The 27858-nt window shown below is 42.5% G+C and overlaps 4 protein-coding genes across 7 annotated transcripts; 1 reads left to right on the top strand and 3 right to left on the bottom strand.

The window, feature by feature from the left end:
- Positions 1–69: 69 nt before the first annotated feature.
- Positions 70–3535, bottom strand: RB195_007119 (uncharacterized protein; the record flags this gene model as incomplete). Of its 2 annotated transcripts, XM_064180568.1 has the most annotated exons (7): positions 70–175; positions 410–507; positions 565–647; positions 700–877; positions 1357–1546; positions 1845–1861; positions 3515–3535. In XM_064180568.1, 7 exons carry the CDS (start codon positions 3533–3535, stop codon positions 70–72), a joined length of 693 nt encoding a protein of 230 aa, XP_064037431.1. The 2 variants fall into 2 exon arrangements, with proteins under 2 accessions (XP_064037431.1, XP_013308075.2); XM_013452621.2 differs by lacking the exons at positions 1845–1861; positions 3515–3535 and having other exon boundaries at positions 1357–1545.
- A 354-nt stretch (positions 3536–3889) lies between these two features.
- On the top strand, positions 3890–5837 carry RB195_007120 (uncharacterized protein; the record flags this gene model as incomplete). Its single annotated transcript, XM_064180569.1, has 3 exons — positions 3890–3946; positions 5509–5673; positions 5742–5837. 3 exons carry the CDS (start codon positions 3890–3892, stop codon positions 5835–5837), a joined length of 318 nt encoding a protein of 105 aa, XP_064037432.1.
- Positions 5838–9781: 3944 nt separating this feature from the next.
- On the bottom strand, positions 9782–15470 carry RB195_007121 (uncharacterized protein; the record flags this gene model as incomplete). 3 transcript variants are annotated; one of them, XM_064180572.1, is made up of 4 exons in its annotated part: positions 9782–9948; positions 10960–11135; positions 11201–11347; positions 15319–15470. In XM_064180572.1, 4 exons carry the CDS (start codon positions 15468–15470, stop codon positions 9782–9784), a joined length of 642 nt encoding a protein of 213 aa, XP_064037433.1. The 3 variants fall into 3 exon arrangements, with proteins under 3 accessions (XP_064037433.1, XP_064037434.1, XP_064037435.1); XM_064180573.1 differs by lacking the exon at positions 15319–15470 and adding an exon at positions 11890–11945; XM_064180574.1 differs by lacking the exons at positions 9782–9948; positions 10960–11135; positions 11201–11347 and adding an exon at positions 15195–15261.
- Positions 15471–16416: 946 nt separating this feature from the next.
- RB195_007122 (uncharacterized protein) lies at positions 16417–27681 on the bottom strand (the record flags this gene model as incomplete). The annotated part of the gene is made up of 19 exons (XM_064180575.1): positions 16417–16583; positions 17595–17770; positions 17836–17982; positions 19544–19658; positions 21326–21413; positions 21474–21571; positions 21629–21788; positions 22310–22373; positions 23120–23204; positions 23290–23438; positions 23507–23571; positions 23787–23924; positions 24529–24737; positions 25378–25447; positions 25514–25645; positions 26408–26532; positions 27261–27334; positions 27479–27543; positions 27613–27681. 19 exons carry the CDS (start codon positions 27679–27681, stop codon positions 16417–16419), a joined length of 2196 nt encoding a protein of 731 aa, XP_064037436.1.
- Positions 27682–27858: the final 177 nt, after the last annotated feature.

Consider the following 27858-nt stretch of genomic DNA (forward strand, 5'->3'; position numbering starts at 1 on the left):
GCAACTACACCGCGCTTCACGTCGTTTTGACCCTACTATTGTTCTTTAATTAGTTTGTTACAAGAATTATTAAGCGACCAACTCGAAGCTATAGCTTGAGCCATCCGTCTTCTTGATAATGTCCATAATTTGTTTTTGACTTGACCGCGACTCGATGGAGTCTTCACTGATACCACTGGAATCATGTTACTAAGCATGTAAAAAGAAGTAGGCAGGGGAGAACTATGGAAGTTAGCTTGTAGGAACTTGAAACAACGCGCTAGACAAAGCTGTTTCTCTTCCAGCTAGTTTCAACTTTTTTGGAGAAAAAAGAAATTCAAAGACTGAGAAAACAATCTAAAAAGACATCAAACGATGTTACTGTTCCTCATACGCAAACCCAAAAGTGAAATTCTATGACGAAACATACACAGCTACAAGCGTGGCTTCCAGAGCGTTAATTCCATTTACCACTGCGGATACTTCAGAATCTCGATCACCACAGTCCGCCAAGCCATTGGTGAAGACCTAAATTTGTTGAAAAGTGCTGGAGACGAATTTTGGACCCAACCATTTCAAACCAACCAAGATACTTTTCGTTTCCACTGCGGCATCGCCGTCAGTCTGGTTATGTAAGAAATCTGTCGCAACGACTAGAGCATCGACAGCTGAACGAATAGATTTTAGAGGTATGAAACGTATGGCGACATCAAAACTAACCATTTCCGACGTTTTTTAGGTTATAATTCACTTCATGGTTGAGAAAACGAAGATGATCGAAACTTATTTTTGACAGGACCTCATCCTGCTGGAACACTCCGTTGATATCGAGATGGTTTTTTGTTTCTTCACAACCGAATAGAATAATTGAGCATCGATTCTTGGCTTGGGTGAAAATCTGGAAAAGAGAAGGCTTCGAGAAGAGGTGATAGGGTCGTAAATATTGCTCAGCGGGAATGTTTCCCTGGAGAAACCACTGGCTATCTGTCTATCTTTTCCGTTTTGGTATAGTTGCATATATGAAAGGATGAAGAGATTCACAACAATGTTTTAGGTCTTCCGTGGATCTTGATTAGGAAGAGAGGATTAACATCACAGGTGATGAGGACGATTGTCCCCAATACACTACACATTTCAGTGATTGCTTTTTTGTCTACGAGTAAAACAAGGCAAAAACTATTTGTTTTATCTCATTCAATTCTCATTTGAAATATTCCTAGGAAAAACCACGAAAACCTCGGCGTGGTGGTAATGCTGGACAAAACTTCACAGTAGAAAAATAAATCCCTCCCGTGAGGTACTATGGTATCGAATGTCGAAGAGTTGTACAAAGCGAAAAATAGACAACAAATGAAGCAATTTCTTCCATAAGAATACCTTTCTCGAAAGGATCCAATCAGCGGCTTCTTTTGCCATAGAAAAATGGCTTCTTCCATCGCACATTTCTTGCATTGAACGCCCACAATCGATGACTAGCACCAAAGCTCCATACTTGTCCTTCTTCAGTATTGTTTTCGTTTTTCCTTGCTGTTTCACTTTCTTTTCTTCGAACTCATCATCAGACATCCTTAAACGACAGCTGTGAATAGAATGTAACTACGTCTACTGTTCTCACTATATCAACGAAATTGTGACACTAGACGGCCTCAGGGAAAATGTAGTTGAGCAGGGGGCACTCAGTAACGCTCTTATTTCTCGAAGCTCTAACTTATAGCTTATATGTCATAGATCCTCTAAGAATAATGCTTAAGTATTAAGGCCCCGACTGATTTGATTATTTACTTAGAGAAATAAGGGCGCAACTGAGTGCACCCAACTACATTTTACTTGACGACCCCTAACATCTCACTTACATTTCCACCTACCTATGTGTCACTAACACCTAAAACGGCCCAGCAAAATTTGAAACTTGAGAAAACTCGAATTGAAATAATTTGAAGACGGTCTTCGGCGGGAATGAAAAGGAAGCATAGCCATGGCGCGCTCGTATGATCGACAGAGCGCAAAAATAATCTCAGCGAGCATAGTGACTTCATGACATTTTTGTTGCATTCGACTACACAACAAGTTAGAAATATGGGCGCCTCCTGTTGCTGTAGATGGTCGATGAGAGAAAAAACCAAACCTGCTGGATCAAATTGTCGTCCGGGTGGAATTGCGCCTGGGCGACAATTTAATCCAGCAGTTTTTGTTTTCCTAGATCACTGAGTCGTCACTACATTGCTACTGCATTCCAGCATCAAACCTTGTCAGTTCCCGGAAGAGCTCAGAGGCCGAATTTATATATTAAGGTCAAAACGACACGAAGCTCACTGCAGTTGCGTAAGCGGCTGCGCTCGAAGCGGCGCGGTGGAGTGTAGCGGTTAAAGTCGAGGTGGGAGGACATTTACTAGCACCATTCTTCGCTGCAGTTCGCTGAGCGTTTTTCATGTCGTTTTCGCCATACTTTACTCTTATCGTCACCTAGATGAACTTCTTTGGCCAATAGAAACGTTGAGTTTGGACTGTTCTTCTGCTGTTCGCTACCATTTCTCGAAAAGGACAACAAAGTCTGCTTAATCATTATGCAAGGAAAAGTCTGCCAAATTCGACTCTTTCTTGTCTAATCTTGCGCCTTTTTCGCCGACTCTCTTCATGGTAGATCACTCATCATTTCCTTTTAGAAGTTTTGCACTGTCGGGAAAATTTCTCAATATGCCGTGAGTAAAACCGTTGACCACATCTGAGTTTTGATCCAACTATCCAGCAATATGAATGCTGTTCAATACGATTTTTTTGTTTGAGTTAGCATAATCTTTAAGGCCTACGTTTCATTTAATCCTCTTACAAATGCGGCAGGGATTTAAAAAAAAAGTGTTCAGGAAACAGGTAACATAGAACCAAGAAAACAAGAAGATCTGTCATCGGTGGTTGAAGCATGAAATTTTAGATGAAGATATTTTTTGTTACACAACTGTAGTATTTCTCATGTGGATCCGACAAAAAAAGGTTAAGAAACTAGTTTAACCGTCAAAACGTCCAATATGCCGTAAAAAGTCGGCCGGTTTCGCTGAGATCACGAGACATTTTTGTGGCAGGGAATCCGCTCAATTTTGAAGTAGAACGAAGGAATTACAGAAGACTCGGCTACATAAAACATAAAGAATAACTTGGGCGACGTTGATCAACCTCTATCTGAAAACGCCTTCGTGTTCGACTTCAATTCAGAGTAGTTTGAGGTTCTGGAACGCGTGTTAGCTCATACAATGGCATCGATGTAGTAATCTGGTCTTTTTATAGTCTGAGATAAGTCTGGTACGAATTTCTCCTGACCTCAGAGGGTTTAAGAACTTGAAAAGTTCGACTTTCAATGAACCTCGGCATTGTTGAATTTATATTATCGAGTTTGATAAGCTGTACACGAGGTTGTTAAATAAATTTATTGGCTAATGTTTCGGCTATATCGCCTTCTTCAGGTTCTTCAGGTTTAAGAACTTGTTCATCACTAGGGCGGTGTCGAACTATCGATCGCGCCAGTAGCAGCCACACCCCCTACCGACTGTGCTACCTCAGCCATCTGATTCACCTGACTCCCATACTTTTGAGCGTATCGAAGCAAGAGAATACTTTGTCCTGTGAGTAAGACCTACTCACATCTTCCTACATTTTGCCAAAAGTTTCAAAGGTAACAAAATTCGAAGTTTCTGTAGCCTAGCGAGGTAAGCCGCTACGCAGCCGCCGAAACAAAAATCGGAGTAGAGAGGCGGTTCAGTCTCGTGCACGCATCCTTTCTTTTGCTTGCTGTATGGTCATTTGTTCTTATCGGTATTTGTGTATCTTATTGTTCGTACTTTTCGCTGTTCGTCTGTGTTGTTGCTGTTATTTTCCGCATTTAAGGTGGTATCTTCTAATTCGTAACTTGCAGAACCTTATGTCGTGTACTCGAACGGAGCCCGTCACGACTACTGAAACAGTAACTGGAGATCAGGTGAGATATAGAGATGTGTTGTGCTATCTCCATCCGTATTTGAACTTTCCGTTACTTGAGCTATGCTTCATATATTTTTTTATTTTACGAACAAGTATAAAACAAATCCTTTATTTAATTTTTTTTCATTTTTGTGAAATTGTGCGCTTATTAGCTATACAATCCCCACTTGTAGTTGTACCTTGGTATGAACAGCATAATAATGACTACTATACATACAACTTACATGAATCGATACACAATGATCTTTTCTTTGCTCCTTTCAGGGAATTAATTCTCTGACTACTTAGTTCGTTTTCTGCTCTATATCATTTCTGTCTGTCATCAGTACCCTATTTATTTTGTTGTTTATTTTTTTTCGTGCTTGAATATACAAGTGATAACATCACAGGTCGTAAAGCGTCAAATTGGTGCGCGTACGCCAGAAAACAGTTCAAGTTAGTACGCTGGTGCCTGAAAGCGTTGAGAAAGACTTCACGGAACGTGGTTGGCGTGACGGCGAAACTGGAATCTGCACAGTTGCCATACAATTGCTTTCGTTCAAATTCACACGAATGTACACCTGTACTTCGCATGCTCACTTCCCTCTATGTTTTCTTGTTATGCCGAAAAGGTTTAAAGGCATCACCCCACGAATCTGGGGTGGTACGGGTTTTGAGCCGGGTAATGCCTATGCGGGATCGTAGATTGTGGGGAAGAGGGTGATTCCGTCCATCTCTTCTTGTATCAGCGTAAACGGACGACCCCGGAACGAGCAAGAGTGGCGCGCTGCAATAAATCTACGACCCTTGTCCTGTATAGGCATAACCCACCCCAAAACCGTACGATCCCAGATTCGTGGGGTGCCTTTAAGACGGCAATAAAAGTTCCCAAGTTTGTCCCAATTTCATTGCGGAGAATGGGAAACATCTCCTGTCAGAAGGAATGGAGTACATATGCTCACGGATGTTGCTGAGTTATTGGCGCACCCCATTCAAGTGATATGATAACAAATCCATTTGAACTAACGAACCTTGATCTCTCCAGCTCTGCAATAATTATTGATCTGATCTAACAACGTTGCCTAGTGTAGAGATTGATTTTGAATGGTTGAAAAAGATGGGCGCAGTGCGATAAAATCATCAAGACCTTTGTGAGTTTGATATACGATGCGATAAGTTTTAAAATGCATGAACTCGAATGTACGAAGGTAGAAAATGGCTTTAACAATGAAGCGAATATTATTGGATTGGTTCCGCTTCCTATTTGTTGTAACATATCAGTTTCACTTTATTTCGTATACATCGTCGACTATCGATTCGGAGATTAAAACGAAAAACAATTTTTAGTTTACTAATCTGAGTCATACCCACCGCTGTAATTATCGAACAATGACATTGGGCTCTAAAATCAAGTTGGAGTTCGATACAATTTGATAGGGCTTCTTTTCCGAAACCAACACTGTTCATTTTAAAGCTGAGCATTGCAGGAGACATAAATTGAGATTTCTACAATGCCGAACTCTTTCTTTTCTGATTTCTTTCTCGGAAGATGTTTATCCTTCTCACTGAAACTGATAACAGGCCGAACTCGTCTTACACCTGCAGCAAGATGGTGAGCGACCGCATGTGAATTGGAGCACCGATACCGTGGACAACGAAAATATGGGAAAGAAGAAAAGTAAATGCTGTTGTATTTATAAGAAGAAAAAAGCGTGGGATGATGATGATGACAGCAGTGATGATTCGGTAAGTGCATTCTCTGTGTAATTTTCACGATTTCGCTCTTCACCATTGTACATCTAAGACTTTCACAGGATTGTGAGACCGGCAACTGTCGTGGTCATGTAGAAAAGAAGAAGGAAGGTCATAGTCCTCCCTCTGGTGGTGATGGTGCGGAACCTTGTCATTAAAACATTCCTTCATATTCTGCTACTAATTTCTAATAGATGCGCTCATTTCACTCATCCTTTGTATATTTTAAATATTCGTTTCGATGTTCATATGTTTTATAATACACTCTGAAAGAAGGATCACCGCCGCATTCCGAAAACCTCACTGTTTAAGTATTTTTGGTATAGTATTTGTTTCCGACTAGCTCTACCATAGTTCATTGTTCTCTCTAACTCCTCGTTTTTTTGGTCGTTTTGGTAATTTTTCCCTATAAAGATGAATTTAAACGAAATTTAATTTACCATCCTCCCTGATAGCATACATGCTAATGTGCTTTTGTTAGAGGATTGAGGTTTGATGATTACCACATTGTTGCGGAATTCTGTGCTCTGTTGCTGTGGTTCTTCTCTTTGATTAGTAATGTATATATGAGATAAAGAAAATAGCTGTGCAAGAATGAAGCACAATGGACAGTTAATACGAAATCAGTGAATGATCAATTTACCCCTTGTTCAGTTAAAGGCATCACCCCACGATTCTGAGGTGGTACGGATTTCAGGTGGAGTATTCGTATACGGGATCGTAGATTCAGAAGAGGGCGGTGATTAAGTCCATTTGTTCCTAATTGCGGTAAAAAAACGGCACGGAAGATAACAGCTTCGGGCGTTCAGGCGCGCTATTCTCTACAAGAGGTTCGAAAGGAGCGCGCCAGCATTGTGCATGCGCCGCATCTTCCGGGCCGTTTTTTACGCCAATTAGCAAGAAATGGACGGAATCACCCACCTCTCCATAATCTACTATACCGTATACGAATACTCCATCTGAAATCCGCACCACCTCAGATTCGTGGTATGCTGCCTTTGACATAGACTATTATTTCGATCACAATGACACTTGCCGACAATGACAATTTCGATCATAGGTGCGATAGGGAGGAGCCGATGCTCCTCAGGTGAGACCAGTCTGGCTCATGAGGTGCAACTCAAGTGCTTCCCTCGAGGATCCCTTCGCCAACTTTTCAAAAGTGAAGGTGGTCGGAGCATCGGTTTCGACTATCGCATGTATCATTTGGATGGTGGTAAGCTGGTTGGCAAATGTGGCAGTGTTATCAATGGACCTGCATTCTACATAGTATATGTTCTTCCTGGAGAAAATGACGTGCACAAATAACATCGTCTGTACGCGACAATTCTATGGAAATTATGAACCATTGGCAAATACTTCTGCCAGGACATCTACTGGAGAGTGGCTGTTGAACCCGCTCCATGCTCTATCTCTGTTGAGACGTAAAATACTGATACAGTTCTTCTCCTACCTTCCCTCCTTCCCCCTCTCCCCCGTATTTTATATGATTTGTGTGGACTACAAAATTGAAGTGCTCAAGGGCTTTTTTGAACACTCCCGTTTGTTTTGTTTTGAATTTACTGCATATACATTTCATAGCAGTGCAGAGATTATTTATTTATTCATTGCTGGAAGGTATACTTGCATCAGAGTATGTGTGACAAAAACTGCAATATTTTATTCAACGATCAATTTCATAAATGTTACGGATAGTAACATCGTTTCCGTTCGGTTTTTCCGTCGAAACTGTCATCCAGAAAATCTGTAAATTTTTATAAGGGTCGGTCACGGCACTACAGATGTTTGAGCCATCTCCAGTTGACCTTTCAATTGGTCCGTCCGTGTTCCGAACAAACAATCATCTTTATTCGTTTATTCAATCGAGATATTTGAAGACGTCGGTCTTCGGAAAGTGTATGCCGTCAGTTCTGCTGGAGTCTGTTATTTACGTGTTTTTATATAATTGGTCTCTTTAAAGGCATCACTCCAGGAATCTGAGGTGTGCAGATTTCAGGTGGAGTATTCTTGTAAGGGATGGTAGATTATGGGGAGGAGAGTGATTCCATCCATTTCTTCCTAATTGCCATAAAAAACGGCCCGGAAGATGCGGCGCGTGCACAAGGCTGGCGCGCTCCAGTCAAACTCCTTAGAGAAATTAGTGCGTCAGAACGCCCGAAGCCGAAATCCGTACCACCTCAGATTCGTTGGGTGATGCTTTTAATGGTGATAGATAGCAGAAACGTTGTTAGCGTGTCGCGCACTGCTTGAGTTGCTTCAGTTCTTCTTTATCTTAAGACGTCAGCATGACATCCTTGGCGAAGAGTAGTGTTCATGGCACTGCTTCAGAAGCAACCTAATCCTGATGTAGGCCGACGAAGACGGAGAATTCCGGCGACGTGTCGGCAGCCATTTTCACTCAACTTTTTGGTTCAGTGCAGAGGATCTGGATCTATCTGATCAGCTATTATGGGACTGCATATTGTTGTGAAGCTTACCAGATGACTTTATGCAGAGCGCGATCATTTTCTCTTCGTAAGCCGTGGAATGCGAGATGCAGAGGTTTTTGTTTCTCGAGATGCTTCTCATTTAGCGTTGATGGCATTGGTGGTGGCGCAGATGGTAGTGATAGCACTAGTTAGTGGTCAGATAGGCAATGTTTCAAATTCCGCGTCCAGAAATCTTTATTCGGGGAGACGCCAATCGAATCCACATGTAATTCCAGCACTAGATTGACTTAGTTCACCTATTCTCGGATAGGCGTTGCCGTGCTTCGTTTCCAGTCCATAGGCATTTTCTTCTTTTGTCACTTCGGTTCAGGGACTGTGTTAGTCATTTTCCAGGATTCCAATCACCTTACCTCCTCAGCCTGATAGTCTTTACCTGTCGCCTTTCCTGGCTTCATCGTTCCAAGGCCGATTCATATTCATCAGTCGTTATCTGCTGAACTGGCTGTTTGTAAGTAGGCCTAGAAGGATTGACGGATGGGGAAATTTTTCTGCTGAGACGCTCTTGAAGTACTTACCCCATTGGTCTAGCATCTTGTTTTGGTCCGTTCGAGGGGTCCATTCTCGTCGTTGGCGCCGCTCAACGCTCGACATCCTCAGCCTGGCGGTGGAATTTTCTCGACATCATCAGTCTGATATCTTGACAGTTAGTTGATAAGATGTTCGCCATGGCCTGTCTTGAGCCTCTTATAGATGTCATCATAGGGGCAGCCTTTGTTGCGGCCACCGCTTTCTTTGCATCCTTTCTCCCACTCTTGTGATTTTGCCGGTCATCCGGCGTTTTATTTGTGAGAAAGGCGTGATAGAATCACTTTTCCTTACTGACTTTGGTTTTTGCTTTCCCTGTCCATAGCTACGTCTGTTTCTTTATCGCGTTGGTCAACCTGTGTTGTACCGAGTACCTCGCTAACTGCTTCGATCCTACTACGACTTGTAAGCTGTCAAGTATCTCGGCAGATAGCAGTTGGATGTATGGATAAGAGTACGGTGCCGCGTTGTGCCTTTTCGCAAGCCATGACTTTTGTGTTATTGACAAGCTTCTGATCGTTGTGTCTTATTAACATGATTTCAGTTTCCATCCTACCGTTGTCGTTGTAGTGGGTGACAAGGTGGAGTTGTCCTGAAACCTTTTCTTTGCGATGACGAGTTTCTTGGAATCGGATAGCTTCAGAATGCGTTCGCCATCTTATCTCCGCGTTCCGTAGTAGAAACCGCTAAAACATCTATGGCAGCCCTTCATTGCTCCTACTCCTCCTACAACTTGTCTGTACTTATCTCGTCTCTAAAATAAAACATAGACTAATCATAATATTTCTTTAAGGTTATAATTGCTGTAAACTTTCGTGCTAAGGTAGAAAGATTAGAGGCTTTAATTTTGTGTGTTGGAAAAGTCGGAGAGAAAGACAAGGAAGGGTTGATTTTTCTGCTTTTTTTCCCTTTATTTTCTGAAGTTGTCGTAGAAGTATTCCTAATAGAACTTAACTAAGTTCTTCATTTCAGTTTTTTGGGCTTCAATACTCCAGCTTATAAACAAGAAGTAAAGGTTTCATTAAATATTCATTACAAGCTAAGCGGGCCACCCAAACAAAGTGACTTTCAGCAGATACCGAACAGTGTCATTGCGGATCCGCTTCCGACAACTCTTGCTGACCGTCATTTGCATCCTGACACTCCTCAGCCTCATCTTCTTCATCTTCGGAGCCTCCTTCAAATGCGGAATCATCTGAGAGGTCGTCTTTCTGAACTGTTGACCAGGGGTAGATCGATGTTCGCCGCCTCTGGTCTAAACAAGAGCAAATTATATGTGGGTCCTTTTCTAAGCACAGTTAACTATGATATGGATACCGTACCACGTTTGACTTAAAGACATCATTACACGAATCTGGGGTGGTGCAGATTTCAGATGGAGATTTCCTATACGGGGTCGTAGATTATGGAAAGGAGGGTGATTCCGTCCATTTCTCCCTAATTGCCGTAAAAAGTGGCCGGAACGATGCGGCGCATGCACAAGGCTGACGCGCTCCAATCGAACTCGTTGTAGAAAATAGCGCACCGGAAAGCTCTAGGCCGTATCTTCGGGCCGTTTTTTACAGCTATTAGGAAGAAATAGACGGAATCACCCCTCTCTCTCTAATCTACGATTCCGTATGGGGATAACCCACCTAAAACCCGCACACCCTAGATTCGTGGGGTGACGCTTTTAAAGTGATGGAGTTTCTTTCGTGCGAACAGTTTTGTTCTGTTTTTTTTTATGGAGGGAGTTAAGCCGAATCTATTTGGACACCAGACTGGAACCAGCGGTGCATGGTGCTTTTGCCATGGATCGCTACTGAGGATTTTATAAGAACTGCTACTACATATTTCAGACCCATCATTGATCATCCTTACATCCCAACTATATCACTTTTATGAGTGGTATGACTGCCGATCAAACGTGCGGGTTGATCCGTAATATAACTGCTATATTTGGGACAAAACGAAGCAAGGTGCGGTTGCTCAAGCGGATGCGCCTGAAAGGGTGTGGTGGAGCGTGGCGGTTAGGATCAAGAGGGGACCCTTGCTGGTACCATGCATTGCTGCAGTTTGCCAGGGTCCCACCTCGGTTCTGCCTTCTGCCCTCCAACTGCTGCCTGTATCGCACTGTTTCGAGCGCGTACGCAAATGCACCGCAACTACACTCGTGATTCATGTCGATTTGACCCGAATATTGTTGTGTGGATTTGCGGGAACCATCATGAGAATATTCTTGAAGACTCAGACACAAAGGACCCAAGAAAAAGTGTTCCTGACAAACCTCCTTTATCAATGGCTTCTTTTAGTTGAGCTGTTGAGTGCTTTTCTGGACTTAGCACCTTTGCTACTACGCGCAGCATTCGAGGAGTACCAAGACCAGAAAGACGGCACGTCTCTTCAAGTCCTCGTTCCTCCACTGCCGTTGTATCGGCCTTCTTGTCATTTTTCAGCATTTGTCTGGAAAGGAAAGAGAACTACATTACGAACGATTAATCCAGAATAGGGTCATTTCGTAGACTTACGCTGCTTTTCGTTTGAGTAGAATTTGCGCTTGAGGATAGTACTTGATGACGTCATTCAAGTCTTCTTTAGCCAAAACGAAAAGAGTCGCGTATCCTTTCGCTCTAATAGAGGCCGTTCTCCGATTATTGCCACCGATAGCTAACAAACTATAAAATGTAAGCGTAGTTAGGTGCACTCCCCAAATCCCTGAAGTCGTCCATGTTTTTTTGTGATATTTTTTTCTTCTCATAGATGATTTTTCTTCATAATTTTCTGCTTCACACATTAGGCTATTCATTCCATTATGAAAATGAAAAAGAGTGCATTCTGAACGGAGGAAATTGCTGAGATAGAGTTCAACGTAAGAGATTTTCCGAGAAGAAGTTCGTAGAGAGTTGCAGGTATTTGTTTGATGCCATAGATAGGATAATGGAAGTTGGACGTGTTCTTTGCATATCTTTTTCCCCAATTCTGATTTTTTGTAGTTTGGAATTCGCAAGGTGTTCTGGTCCGGGAGCTGCTAACGGATCATCAGGCAATGATCACCAGTCTCTGCATGTAGCACCCTAGCCGGTGACCGATGCAGTCTACGAAAAAACGCCCGAAACGCTTCGAAGTTGCACGGAGAACGAGAAAAATCACATCCAAAAGAGTGAAGTGGTTGTTTCTGGGAGGCCTGGGCTGGACAACCGTGCCACGCCCTTCCTACTGCCCAGGATCTTTGCCCCATCCGCTTATCACCTGTTCCGGGTCCGGAAGCAGCATCTGCGCGGAAAAAAATCTCAAAAACTCAAACGTACGACTTTTTACCGACGCAGCCCCTCTCCTTCAGGAAGAGCGGAATTGAGACTTCGCCCATTAACTGGCTAGATGGTAATTACATTGTGGATACTTGATTTGCACTAATAAATTTTTTTTTTTTAAATTTCACTTCAATACCGGAAAAAAGATATGTAAATACACAGTAATTAATAAGCGTCACGTATTGTCATTGCGAGAACGCATTATTTTTTGGAAGTTACTTTGGATTGTATTACTACATAACTCGTAATTATCTGAAATTAAACTTTGAAGGCGTTTGTTGTGGCAGATCACGTATGAAGCGCTCAAGAGTGTCGAAGGTGTCCCCGTACTGAACATTTTTTAAAATCTGGATAATGAGGGGGAATATATTTGTAATAAGGGATAAAAGAGGATAAAGTTAATCGTTAATCAATCCGCTTGGGATGCGCCAACGCGTTCACTTCAATTCAGAATCGTTTGAGGTTTGCGAACGTGTAACTGGCCTATACAATGAGTTGCGAGGGCTAGCCGATGTCCTCAGTCAGTGTTTTTATCCTCCCAGACAAGTCTGCTACCAATTTATCGACCCCAGAGGGATGAAAGGCTTGGTGAGCACTAGGGCGGATTCGAACCTCCGATCGATCGTGCAGGAAGCGGAACCTTTAACCGCTACACTGTCCTCATTAGTATGAAGTCTAAGATTCCAAAATTGATATTCTAGCTCAGACCCGTGAAGTATTTTAGATTCTCGTGGTCACGGGCTTCTCATCATCTAACAGTCGAATCGCAGAGCTTCGGGAAAAAATCACAGATCGTAAAAAAAAAGCTCGCGATCTTTTTCCTCTCTACATGTATGCGGTTTCAGGACAGATGCATAGTGGTCTTCTGCTGCTCTAACTCTGTTTATTGGTCGGAAGATGTTGTTTCGTTCTGATCAGTTGGATTACCTGATTTCGCCAAATACAGATCCTTGAGTTAACTCTGCAAACACGGTCTTATTGTTTTCTCCACCCACAACTTGGAGGACGCCTTGGTTGACTATATACATTTCCTTCCCTACGTCTCCCTGAAACTGTGTATGTTAGTGATTTTTCGAGGTTAAAGACATCACCCCACGAATCTTAGGTGGTACGGATTTCAGGTGGAGTATTCGTATGCGGGATAGTAGATTATGGAGAGGGGGTGATTCTGTCCATTTCTTCCTAATTGCCGTAAAAAACGGTCCGGAAGATGCGGCGCGTGCACAAGGCTGGCGCGCTCCAATCGAACTCCTTGTGGAAAATAGCGCGCCGGAACGCCCGAAGCCGTATTTTCCAGACCGTTTTTTACGGCAAGTACGAAAAAGATGGACGGAATCACCCCCTCTCCATAATCTACGATCAAGTATGCGAATACTCCACCTGAAATCCGTACCACCTCAGATTCGTGGGGTGATGCCTTTAAATCACATCTGTTCAAGCTCGTAGTTCTAAGGGAGTTGTTTTACAAGCAAATTTACAAAACTAACTAACTAAAAACATAAGAGACTGGAATTGAAAGAACATATCTAAACGTAAAAGGTGTCGAGTTACAATGTCAAGAAAATACAACTTTAACACTAAGACTGCGATTGGTTTCATCTTATCAAGTCCTTGGCAATAGTAGGAAAAAGTAAACGGAAAACAAAGTGACATATTTGTGGGGCAAGAAATTTTCTTCCGAATAATATAGAATAATTTGAAAAAGGTTTCACTTGAACGAGCATATTTCACTTTGGAATAAATTGGTCATGATTTATTCCTCAGCCAAATAGCTATCTTTATATTTTTTGCATGCAAAAAAATAATCCCTCGATTTTGATAAGAGATTTAGCGTGATAGGCGCAGGAATTGTGCTTCCTAATCTAAAAGTAAAGTTCAGCGTTCGCGGAAATCTTCAAAGTTGGGTTCTCTTCAATAGTATGTGGGAGTTTGTAGGTGTAGCCGATCAGAACTCCAGAAGCATGAGACTCCAGAAACATGAAGCATGGTGCCGTTGTGTAAGCGATAAGCGATTGCGCTCGAAGCGGCGCGGTGGAGATAGCGGTTGGAATCGAGGTGGGACCATCGAGAATTGCAGCAGTGAACGGAGGGACCGCTCGATCCTTACTGTCATTGCACTACAGATGTTTGAGCCATCTCCAGTTGACCTTTCAATTGGTCCGTCCGTGTTCCGAACAAACAATCATCTTTATTCGTTTATTCAATCGAGATATTTGAAGACGTCGGTCTTCGGAAAGTGTATGCCGTCAGTTCTGCTGGAGTCTGTTATTTACGTGTTTTTATATAATTGGTCTCTTTAAAGGTATCACTCCAGGAATCTGAGGTGTGCAGATTTCAGGTGGAGTATTCTTGTAAGGGATGGTAGATTATGGGGAGAGAGTGATTCATCCATTTCTTCCCAATTGCCATAAAAAACGGCCCGGAAGATGCGGCGCGTGCACAAGGGCTGGCGCGCTCCAGTCAAACTCCTTAGAGAAATTAGTGCGTCAGAACGCCCGAAGCCGAAATCCGTACCACCTCAGATTCGTTGGGTGATGCTTTTAATGGTGATAGATAGCAGAAACGTTGTTAGCGTGTCGCGCACTGCTTGAGTTGCTTCAGTTCTTCTTTATCTTAAGACGTCAGCATGACATCCTTGGCGAAGAGTAGTGTTCATGGCACTGCTTCAGAAGCAACCTAATCCTGATGTAGGCCGACGAAGACGGAGAATTCCGGCGACGTGTCGGCAGCCATTTTCACTCAACTTTTGGTTCAGTGCAGAGGATCTGGATCTATCTGATCAGCTATTATGGGACTGCATATTGTTGTGAAGCTTACCAGATGACTTTATGCAGAGCGCGATCATTTTCTCTTCGTAAGCCGTGGAATGCGAGATGCAGAGGTTTTTGTTTCTCGAGATGCTTCTCATTTAGCGTTGATGGCATTGGTGGTGGCGCAGATGGTAGTGATAGCACTAGTTAGTGGTCAGATAGGCAATTTTTCAAATCCTGCGTCCAAAAAGCTTTATTCGGGGAGACGTCAGTCGAATCCACCAACACTAGATTGACTTAGTTCACCTATCCTCAGATAGGTGTTGCCGTGTTTCGTTTCCAGTCCACGGGCATTTTCTTCTTTTGTCACTTCGGTTCAGGGACTGTGTTAGTCATTTTCCAGGATTCCAATCACCTTACCTCCTCAGCCTGATAGTCTTTACCTGTCGCCTTTCCTGGCTTCATCGTTCCAAGGCCGATTCATATTCATCAGTCGTTATCTGCTGAACTGGCTGTTTGTAAGTAGGCCTAGAAGGATTGACGGATGGGGAAATTTTTCTGCTGAGACGCTCTTGAAGTACTTACCCCATTGGTCTAGCATCTTGTTTTGGTCCGTCCGGGGGGTCCATTTCCGTCGTTGGCGCCGCCCAGCGCTCGACATCCTCAGCCTGGCGGTGGAATTTTCTCGACATCATCAGTCTGATATCTTGACAGTTAGTTGATAAGATGTTCGCCATGGCCTGTCTTGAGCCTCTTATAGATGTCATCATAGGGGCAGCCTTTGTTGCGGCCACCGCTTTCTTTGCATCCTTTCTCCCACTCTTGTGATTTTGCCGGTCATCCGGCGTTTTATTTGTGAGAAAGGCGTGATAGAATCACTTTTCCTTACTGACTTTGGTTTTTGCTTTCCTGTCCATAGCTACGTCTGTTTCTTTATCGCGTTGGTCAACCTGTGTTGTACCGAGTACCTCGCTAACTGCTTCGATCCTACTACGACTTGTAAGCTGTCAAGTATCTCGGCAGATAGCAGTTGGATGTATGGATAAGAGTACGGTGCCGCGTTGTGCCTTTTCGCAAGCCATGACTTTTGTGTTATTGACAAGCTTCTGATCGTTGTGTCTTATTAACATGATTTCAGTTTCCATCCTACCGTTGTCGTTGTAGTGGGTGACAAGGTGGAGTTGTCCTGAAACCTTTTCTTTGCGATGACGAGTTTCTTGGAATCGGATAGCTTCAGAATGCGTTCGCCATCTTATCTCCGCGTTCCGTAGTAGAAACCGCTAAAACATCTATGGCAGCCCTTCATTGCTCCTACTCCTCCTACAACTTGTCTGTACTTATCTCGTCTCTAAAATAAAACATAGACTAATCATAATATTTCTTTAAGGTTATAATTGCTGTAAACTTTCGTGCTAAGGTAGAAAGATTAGAGGCTTTAATTTTGTGTGTTGGAAAAGTCGGAGAGAAAGACAAGGAAGGGTTGATTTTTTCTGCTTTTTTTCCCTTTATTTTCTGAAGTTGTCGTAGAAGTATTCCTAATAGAACTTAACTAAGTTCTTCATTTCAGTTTTTTGGGCTTCAATACTCCAGCTTATAAACAAGAAGTAAAGGTTTCATTAAATATTCATTACAAGCTAAGCGGGCCACCCAAACAAAGTGACTTTCAGCAGATACCGAACAGTGTCATTGCGGATCCGCTTCCGACAACTCTTGCTGACCGTCATTTGCATCCTGACACTCCTCAGCCTCATCTTCTTCATCTTCGGAGCCTCCTTCAAATGCGGAATCATCTGAGAGGTCGTCTTTCTGAACTGTTGACCAGGGGTAGATCGATGTTCGCCGCCTCTGGTCTAAACAAGAGCAAATTATATGTGGGTCCTTTTCTAAGCACAGTTAACTATGATATGGATACCGTACCACGTTTGACTTAAAGACATCATTACACGAATCTGGGGTGGTGCAGATTTCAGATGGAGATTTCCTATACGGGGTCGTAGATTATGGAAAGGAGGGTGATTCCGTCCATTTCTCCCTAATTGCCGTAAAAAGTGGCCGGAACGATGCGGCGCATGCACAAGGCTGACGCGCTCCAATCGAACTCGTTGTAGAAAATAGCGCACCGGAAAGCTCGAAGCCGTATCTTCGGGCCGTTTTTTACAGCTATTAGAAAGAAATAGACGGAATCACTCTCCTCTCCCTAATCTACGACTCCGTATTAGGATAAACCACCTAAAACCCGCACACCCTAGATTCGTGGGGTGATGCCTTTAAAGTGATGGAGTTTCTTTCGTGCGAACAGTTTTGTTCTGTTTTTTTTTATGGAGGGAGTTAAGCCGAATCTATTTGGACACCAGACTGGAACCAGCGGTGCATGGTGCTTTTGCCATGGATCGCTACTGAGGATTTTATAAGAACTGCTACTACATATTTCAGACCCATCATTGATCATCCTTACATCCCAACTATATCACTTTTATGAGTGGTATGACTGCCGATCAAACGTGCGGGTTGATCCGTAATATAACTGCTATATTTGGGACAAAACGAAGCAAGGTGCGGTTGCTCAAGCGGATGCGCCTGAAAGGGTGTGGTGGAGCGTGGCGGTTAGGATCAAGAGGGGACCCTTGCTGGTACCATGCATTGCTGCAGTTTGCCAGGGTCCCACCTCGGTTCTGCCTTCTGCCCTCCAACTGCTGCCTGTATCGCACTGTTTCGAGCGCGTACGCAAATGCACCGCAACTACACTCGTGATTCATGTCGATTTGACCCGAATATTGTTGTGTGGATTTGCGGGAACCATCATGAGAATATTCTTGAAGACTCAGACACAAAGGACCCAAGAAAAAGTGTTCCTGACAAACCTCCTTTATCAATGGCTTCTTTTAGTTGAGCTGTTGAGTGCTTTTCTGGACTTAGCACCTTTGCTACTACGCGCAGCATTCGAGGAGTACCAAGACCAGAAAGACGGCACGTCTCTTCAAGTCCTCGTTCCTCCACTGCCGTTGTATCGGCCTTCTTGTCATTTTTCAGCATTTGTCTGGAAAGGAAAGAGAACTACATTACGAACGATTAATCCAGAATAGGGTCATTTCGTAGACTTACGCTGCTTTTCGTTTGAGTAGAATTTGCGCTTGAGGATAGTACTTGATGACGTCATTCAAGTCTTCTTTAGCCAAAACGAAAAGAGTCGCGTATCCTTTCGCTCTAATAGAGGCCGTTCTCCGATTATTGCCACCGATAGCTAACAAACTATAAAATGTAAGCGTAGTTAGGTGCACTCCCCAAATCCCTGAAGTCGTCCATGTTTTTTTGTGATATTTTTTCTTCTCATAGATGATTTTTCTTCATAATTTTCTGCTTCACACATTAGGCTATTCATTCCATTATGAAAATGAAAAAGAGTGCATTCTGAACGGAGGAAATTGCTGAGATAGAGTTCAACGTAAGAGATTTTCCGAGAAGAAGTTCGTAGAGAGTTGCAGGTATTTGTTTGATGCCATAGATAGGATAATGGAAGTTGGACGTGTTCTTTGCATATCTTTTTCCCCAATTCTGATTTTTTGTAGTTTGGAATTCGCAAGGTGTTCTGGTCCGGGAGCTGCTAACGGATCATCAGGCAATGATCACCAGTCTCTGCATGTAGCACCCTAGCCGGTGACCGATGCAGTCTACGAAAAAACGCCCGAAACGCTTCGAAGTTGCACGGAGAACGAGAAAAATCACATCCAAAAGAGTGAAGTGGTTGTTTCTGGGAGGCCTGGGCTGGACAACCGTGCCACGCCCTTCCTACTGCCCAGGATCTTTGCCCCATCCGCTTATCACCTGTTCCGGGTCCGGAAGCAGCATCTGCGCGGAAAAAATCTCAAAAACTCAAACGTACGACTTTTTACCGACGCAGCCCCTCTCCTTCAGGAAGAGCGGAATTGAGACTTCGCCCATTAACTGGCTAGATGGTAATTACATTGTGGATACTTGATTTGCACTAATAAATTTTTTTTTTTTAAATTTCACTTCAATACCGGAAAAAAGATATGTAAATACACAGTAATTAATAAGCGTCACGTATTGTCATTGCGAGAACGCATTATTTTTTGGAAGTTACTTTGGATTGTATTACTACATAACTCGTAATTATCTGAAATTAAACTTTGAAGGCGTTTGTTGTGGCAGATCACGTATGAAGCGCTCAAGAGTGTCGAAGGTGTCCCCGTACTGAACATTTTTTAAAATCTGGATAATGAGGGGGAATATATTTGTAATAAGGGATAAAAGAGGATAAAGTTAATCGTTAATCAATCCGCTTGGGATGCGCCAACGCGTTCACTTCAATTCAGAATCGTTTGAGGTTTGCGAACGTGTAACTGGCCTATACAATGAGTTGCGAGGGCTAGCCGATGTCCTCAGTCAGTGTTTTTATCCTCCCAGACAAGTCTGCTACCAATTTATCGACCCCAGAGGGATGAAAGGCTTGGTGAGCACTAGGGCGGATTCGAACCTCCGATCGATCGTGCAGGAAGCGGAACCTTTAACCGCTACACTGTCCTCATTAGTATGAAGTCTAAGATTCCAAAATTGATATTCTAGCTCAGACCCGTGAAGTATTTTAGATTCTCGTGGTCACGGGCTTCTCATCATCTAACAGTCGAATCGCAGAGCTTCGGGAAAAAATCACAGATCGTAAAAAAAAAGCTCGCGATCTTTTTCCTCTCTACATGTATGCGGTTTCAGGACAGATGCATAGTGGTCTTCTGCTGCTCTAACTCTGTTTATTGGTCGGAAGATGTTGTTTCGTTCTGATCAGTTGGATTACCTGATTTCGCCAAATACAGATCCTTGAGTTAACTCTGCAAACACGGTCTTATTGTTTTCTCCACCCACAACTTGGAGGACGCCTTGGTTGACTATATACATTTCCTTCCCTACGTCTCCCTGAAACTGTGTATGTTAGTGATTTTTCGAGGTTAAAGACATCACCCCACGAATCTTAGGTGGTACGGATTTCAGGTGGAGTATTCGTATGCGGGATAGTAGATTATGGAGAGGGGGTGATTCTGTCCATTTCTTCCTAATTGCCGTAAAAAACGGTCCGGAAGATGCGGCGCGTGCACAAGGCTGGCGCGCTCCAATCGAACTCCTTGTGGAAAATAGCGCGCCGGAACGCCCGAAGCCGTATTTTCCAGACCGTTTTTTACGGCAAGTACGAAAAAGATGGACGGAATCACCCCCTCTCCATAATCTACGATCAAGTATGCGAATACTCCACCTGAAATCCGTACCACCTCAGATTCGTGGGGTGATGCCTTTTAAATCACATCTGTTCAAGCTCGTAGTTCTAAGGGAGTTGTTTTACAAGCAAATTTACAAAACTAACTAACTAAAAACATAAGAGACTGGAATTGAAAGAACATATCTAAACGTAAAAGGTGTCGAGTTACAATGTCAAGAAAATACAACTTTAACACTAAGACTGCGATTGGTTTCATCTTATCAAGTCCTTGGCAATAGTAGGAAAAAAGTAAACGGAAAACAAAGTGACATATTTGTGGGGCAAGAAATTTTCTTCCGAATAATATAGAATAATTTGAAAAAGGTTTCACTTGAACGAGCATATTTCACTTTGGAATAAATTGGTCATGATTTATTCCTCAGCCAAATAGCTATCTTTATATTTTTTGCATGCAAAAAAATAATCCCTCGATTTTGATAAGAGATTTAGCGTGATAGGCGCAGGAATTGTGCTTCCTAATCTAAAAGTAAAGTTCAGCGTTCGCGGAAATCTTCAAAGTTGGGTTCTCTTCAATAGTATGTGGGAGTTTGTAGGTGTAGCCGATCAGAACTCCAGAAGCATGAGACTCCAGAAACATGAAGCATGGTGCCGTTGTGTAAGCGATAAGCGATTGCGCTCGAAGCGGCGCGGTGGAGATAGCGGTTGGAATCGAGGTGGGACCATCGAGAATTGCAGCAGTGAACGGAGGGACCGCTCGATCCTTACTCGATCGTAACCGCTGCGCTCCACCGCAGTGCTTCGAGCGCAACCGCTTACGTAACTGCACAGTGCTTCATGTCGTTTTGACTCCACTATACGTGACCGTACCGAGCACTATATCGTTTTGACCCGACCACAACTAGGGCGGACAAGACCTAGGGTATTCCTTGATCAAAATTCTAGAGTTCCGAAGGAGGACACAATGAAGAATGGAGCAGGCAGTCAGATGTACAGGTGCGGAAGAAAATTCATGGGGAATGACACAATTCCTCAATATAGAGTGTTTCACATGAAATCAATGCCGGAAGGACGGGAGTAAGGGGATCAAACCATGGAAGTAAGCAATGATTTTTGGAGTGTGCTTTGCATGGAATCGCTCATAACACAACGTATTTCTGCTGCTGTTTGAAAACGAATTGGACGTCAGAACGTCAATGCAGCACTAGAATCGAAGCAGATGAACGTGAAGACAAAATCAGAATGTCACAAGAAAAAAATGTTCTGTAGCAGAAGTGTATCGACTAGCTCAAAAAAACCTTCAGGATCGTTTGGCAACGTTGTCCTAGTAAAGTAATAGTGATATAATGATTCTAAATAAAAAAAAACTCCCCTTTCTACAAATCATATCTCCCGGAAGGAAAATCACAGGTCTTAGCTTGAGTACGAGATCCCTTAGAAGGGCACGGTCACAATCCTGGAAATTGTGCAGCAGGATGGGAGAATAAAATTAATTTTATAATTAAAGTAGACTAACCTGGAAAAGTTGAACTTTGCTGAGTGTGTTATAGTGTACCGAAAGCGCCAAATCTGTCTGAAGTTTCAGCGGAAGCTTCTCAATAAGTTTCTTTTCATCTAAAAATAATTTTTACGATTAGAATTGAGCTTAACTATGAGGCTGTGAGACAATACCGAGAGTTTTTTGCTGTTCCCATGTGTAGATGAACCAGTCACGAACACGATTAGTAAGCTCTTTCGGTAGCCCTAGACGTTTGCACTCGGACAATGCCATATCCATTTTTCGTCGATACTCTTCTCGCGTGCGATTAGCGTTGGATACGATATCACGGATCTGAGTTGGAGTGGTTTCTTTGGAACTTGTCCAACAGCTCTCTCTGAGGGCAGCATGCCACGAAGTTGACAATGTTGGGAATTTTCTTCGAAAAAATAGGGTCAGTGGTGTAGATCACGAGTATGAGCACGATAGTGCTTAAGTCTCCCCATCCAATTCGCGTGGGAAATTGCCCTGTCAGTCGAAATTTATTAAGAAGCACCTCACCTTTGTATGTATTTATACAGCGGGTTTGGCATTAGCGTATTTATTTCATCCACATGAGTGTTCTGCTGAAGAAATGTGTTTCCGTTCGCTACCAAACGCGGCGCGCATGCAGGCGTGGTGCGTTATGAGGTGGTTCGTAGGGGAATTCGACCGACAACGCTATTTTCCTCGCCGTTGTTCAGGACAATTAGCGCAGAAATGGGCGTGATCGTGCTCATACTCGTGATTTACGCCCACCTAACGCTATCTTGTTGGCGATGTTGGAGAGATTCCAACATCGCCAATTTTGTGGTATGGTGCCTCGTTAATCGTACCTGTCCGAGCAGAAGAGCAAACACGAACACTCCCATCATCCAAGAGCAAGTCATGTAAACGTACCTGGAAGCGGAGGATCCATTAAATCTTTGTCTTTCTTTCTATACATAGTTGAATCACCTCGACATTTCAAGTTTCTCTTGCATACTCAATCGTTTTGCATGGAATCATTACCTTATTTGAAGGTAGCATATCACGAAATCGACGTAGCGCGGAAACCTGATAGAAAGCATAGAGTTCGGGCTGTAGATTACGAATATGAGCGCCCCCCCCCACTCAATTTCCATCCTAAAAAAATCCTTTTATCATCTTAAAAATGGCGTGGGAACAGCGTTTTTTTTCCAACGAGGCACGTTAGGACGCGCTACCCCTGAGTCATCATTAATCTTCGACCGCTTGCTCGTGGGGATGCGGAGCGTGTACAGTGTTCCAAATGATGTCACAGGAACGAACGCCGTTTTCCACCCCTCTTTTAAGGACATTCAGCTAGTGCACGCTAGTATCCGTGCATCCCTATCCCTATATTCCTATCAGGTTTCCACATTGCGTCAATCTCCTGATAGGCTGCCTGTGAAAAAAAAAACACCGCAAAATCTGCAAATACTGCAACCGGACCGATCTTCAATCGATTGCCATTTTTTGTAAGTGAGATGGATGAACTACAGCAACACATAACGGTTCATTCATTATTCCCTTTTTCCCTATCCCTACTGGAATCCCAAGTTACAGAACCACTTGAAAGTTTGCGTAGTTAGCGAAATCTGTTTATAATGTTTTAGGGAACAAATCAAGGAACAAATCAGACATACTCAATGACGTTAGTAGGCGCCGGATTGTTCCCAGTTGATGTGGCCACCGCTGCAGTAAAGTAGAAGCATCGTATGTACGCATTTCCTGGATGGTTGGTCTTCCATGAAGAACGAACAAATCGAGTCATTTCTTCTACCATGAGAATCGTGTTGGGATCCTTGCAACATACCTTGATTATTGTACACCCACTTGTTAAGGTACCATTTCCCGTTTTCGTGATAGGCAATTTGTCCAAACGCTTGCCATGCGCTTAATAGGTAGTAAATACAGCTGTTGCAATGAATAATGTAGATCATGTAGGACAACGTACGGGTAACTCTGGAACGTATTCGTTTGATCACAGTGAAAACAATGGTTATTGATTACCACAAGTCATGACAATTTACCTGATAACAGAAGGAGAAGAGAACGAGTTATCAAGCAGGTCGAACAATTGCCAAAACGAAGGTATCTGTAAGATGAATGTTGGTCCTGTGACGAAGAAGACGACGTACGGTCGCTCTGCTCGCTGAACGAGCTCGACCGGCGTCGCGTGGCGCGGCGGCCGTCCCCACAGTGCAGGTTTTTTCTCCGCTTATGCTTTCTTTCCTTCATAACGTGCTCCGATCGGACTCGCCACACGCTCGCACGCAGTTGAACACGTTTGGCACCGACTATAAATCTCACCTTGGTCACTTTGTTCAGGCGCCAGATTGGTGTCGGTCCGGAGTAGATGTAGATGAGGTCAGTAGGAATCATTGCAATAAGATCTAGTTTGAATATTGAGCTCATCAGGTAATGCTTCAACGTCTCATCACGTGATTTCTATAACATTGAGAAGACATCAACCACAATCGATGACAATTCGAAACTATAGTCGGGTCAAAACGACATGAGTTACGAGTGTGGTTGCGGTGCATTTGCGTACACGCTCGAAACGGCGCGGTGGAGGCAGCAGTTGGGACCGAGTTGGGACCGTCGCAAACTGAAGAGATGGGTGGTGCCAGAGAGCAATGGTTTCACCACGCTCCTAGCCGCTACGCTCCACTGCAGCGCCTCGAGAGTAGCCGCGTACGCAATTGCGTACGTGCTTCAAGTCGTTTCGATCATAGTATAGCATAGAGATCTCTACGTGGAATTTGAAGCTCTATAGTCGGGTCAAAACGACATGGAGCACGGACATTTTCGCAAGCGGCTGCGCTTGAAGGGTAGCGGTTGGGATCGTGTAAGGATCCTCGCAGCCGCCAACCACCTCTGCAATTCGCCATGGTCCTACTTCGATTCCAACCGCTGTCTCCATCGCGCCGCTTCCGAGCACGGCCGCTTACGCAACGCTCCGAGATTCATGTCGTTTTGACCCAGCTGTAACCATCTACCTTTTTTTATTCTTTCATAACCATTTATTATTTTTAAAATACATAGAACTTACTACAGATATTCCTCCTTTCATGAATCTAAGCCTCGGCTTTATAAGCACCATGTCTATGAAGTAGATAAAATCACACGTGTAGTCGAGAATTAACCAGTAGATCAAATTTGATTTAGTTTGATAGGGATAGGAACTTCTCAGCGGTATACAGTAAGCATTGTAGAGAAAAGCTGTGGTGACCAAAAACAGCCATGTCATGTAGAATCGACCTAAAAAAAATGGCGTTTATGAAGTAAATTTGGAGTTCAGAACCCGTATCTAATATTTTACCATTTGGGAGGATAAATACGATGGGAACAAAACCGACGGTGATTTCTTTTTCCAGTAGTGCTATCCGCTATTGATTAGTTACCTTGCTGATGCAAACTCGATGCAACGGCACATCTTCACTGCGGGACCTAACCATTTGTCGCAGAAAAATCTTCTGTGCTAAACTTCTGCTTGGAAGCGTATTTCAGCAGCGTGATTCCTTTGCCCCAAGTGGGGGGGGGGAATTTTTATTGAATCTCAATGCGTCCTGCCGAGGCACATTTTTTCTCTGGAGCGCTTTTATCCAACTGGGAAAATTTTGTTGGATACGGGTTCTGGATGGGCCCAGTAAAACAGCAGCATGAGATGAGGCTGCCGCTATATTTCGTCGCTAACATCTACGACTTAATTTTTGATGGATATTGATTGCGGATAGGATTGCCATGAAAATCGGCTGTGATCAGCCCAATCAATGTTTATCAACTATGAAATCTATAATGCTGATCTCTTCACCGCCAAAGGCCATGGAGTACAGCAGCAATCCGATAAAAATAGAATCTCAGTAAAAATCGATTGCGAATCACCACAGAAGATACCAACCATAAGGATGAAGACTTTCTGGTAACCACCATCGTCCCTTGTTCTCTTCTCCTTCGTCCTGTGTTCCACCCTGAACGATCAGATACCATCGTCTTTTCCTGAATCGTCTATCGAATACGATCAATTGCTACCGTACCTGCAGCCCGATAAGAGACATAAGGCTTGGCCGATGTTCTTCCGTAGGTACACCGGCGGAAGACATCGAGAACGAGTCTTCCGGTGTCTCCTTGATCAAAGTCTCCCGTACAGCTGACGTTCGACGTTGCACCTGGAAGGATTTTAACGGATATCGCTTCGAAGAACACATTATAACAGGATGTTTTTCTTGTTCAGTAAAAATGTAAATATGCATGCAAATAATAAATAAGTATAGTAATAGTATCTAATAAATATGCAAGTAATAATAATATAATATAATAACAAATAGTAGTAAACAAATCACAAAAATAAAATAAATAATAACTCAATAAATATGTGATTATATATATAAATAATAACTTTCATGGTAAATAGATCTATTTTATTTATTTCACATTGTTTTCGGATAGAGGAACAATTTGCTAGATCACGTTTTCCGAAAATATCTCATCAAAAACAAAGGGTGAGCGAAGACCTCACACGTGACCTCGTCGTTTTTTCCATTGAGTTTCTTTCTAAACTCTATTTGAACTGTGATAAGCTCTCTGTTCAGAAAGGTAATTTTAGGTATATTTTGGGTATTCTAGGTATATTTTCTAAAGAAATTTTACTTTTCGCTTTATTTATTTTATTCTTATTTATTGTAAATATTGAGCCTTACTTTCCAAAAAAAAAGAGCCGTAAGATTATAATTCTCATCAATGTTTCTTCTCTTACAGATGGAAATCGTGCTATGTAGGAGTTGAAGTTTGCCCGACTTACATCCCGAATGTATATATGTATCAACCCATAGAATCAGATAAAACAGAATTAAATTGTTAATTTGAACAACACGTTTTTTTTTCAGTTTTGAAATCAACAATCTGTGTTTTAATGGATTTTAAGCTCGTACCTCCTTAGCCATTGTATGCAGCCGTTCCTTCATTATGAACGATAGATGAGATTGCAGATCGTCATCACTAACACTTTTCGCGGATGGAGATGGTGGTGGGAAAGAACCGTCAAAGTCCAATGTTGCTGCAAAAAATGATTACTTTAAAGATTCGATCATATTGATTTTTCGATGAGTTGTGGTTTAGCGAAATAGTCCTATTAGAAGAGCACTTCATTAAGCAGATTTCCAATGAGTGTTGAATTTTCTTCAACTCTGTTTTTTTTTTGAATGTTCCCTTTTTATTACGCAAACACATACTGAGTTGGTAGTATAAACGCATTTTCTCATTCTATAATTTTTGTAATTTCATTTGTAGTTTTTTTATTTGTTCATTCATTTGCGGGGATAAGTTGTTGCTCTTGAAGTTGGACATGAATTTTGAAATTAACGATCATAAAAAACTAGAAATTAGAAAAACATCTATTAAAACTAGAACCAATATATTGACAGGACGTTGAAGACCTAATAAAAAGATTCGTTTAAAAAATAAAAAAAAACTAAAAATAAATTGAGATCCCAAGGAAACATGAATGCTAGATTTTCTAGATTCATCGGCCGATATATCTCGGCTCACTTTTTTCAATGAACGGATTTATAGAGTAGCACACTCTTTCCACTCTGCAATTGCTAAACTTTCAATTCTCAACAATGTAAAAGTGCAGAAAGCGATATGTGCCTGTTACAACCCGTTGTTTATAATATAGTTGAGATTTTGTTTACTGTTATCCCAGTAAACATTTCAGAGCTCGTTCAGGAGATCAGCGTACGAATTCGTTTCAAAATCTTTTATAAGTATCCAGAACTATCTTACGGATCTGTTGTCCATCCTCGTCCTCAACTTGAATGGCTACTGGTTGTGGAATAGGCGGACGAGAGGCTGACGGGCTGTAAATGTTCAATTTTCAATCATAAACCTTTTATTTTGGGACAACATAGCAAATAAAAATGGAAATTAAAATGAAATATGAGTATAACGGTATAAGAATGGTATAAGAATAGAATAATAATACAAATTATATAAATTATCACCTATCTGTGCTCCTGGGACTGTAATCATCAGGAACCTCATCAAGTTTCTGAGGTTGAGACTGCTTCTAAAAACAGAGTCAACTGAAATCATCAAAGGGTAGTGATTCGAGGTGAGGTTAAGGTTTTAAGCTTACGTGTCGGTCAAGTACAAGAAATCGACGGCGTCGAAGACGTTCGGAGACAGAATCTAGCGACTCATCCATGGTTGTCCTTGAAAAAAAAAGAAAATCCGCGGAAAACGTACAGTAATGCTAGTGCTCTTTGAAAAAATATGTGAACAAGGTAAGAATTCAAAAACGAAAACCTCGAATGGATCTAAAAGAAGGTGACTAGCTTGAATTTATTCATTTATGAAGTGACTTCGATTTGCACGCATTAAT

Source organism: Necator americanus, chromosome I, assembly GCF_031761385.1.
Source record: "Necator americanus strain Aroian chromosome I, whole genome shotgun sequence".
NCBI lineage: Eukaryota > Metazoa > Nematoda > Chromadorea > Rhabditida > Ancylostomatidae > Necator > Necator americanus.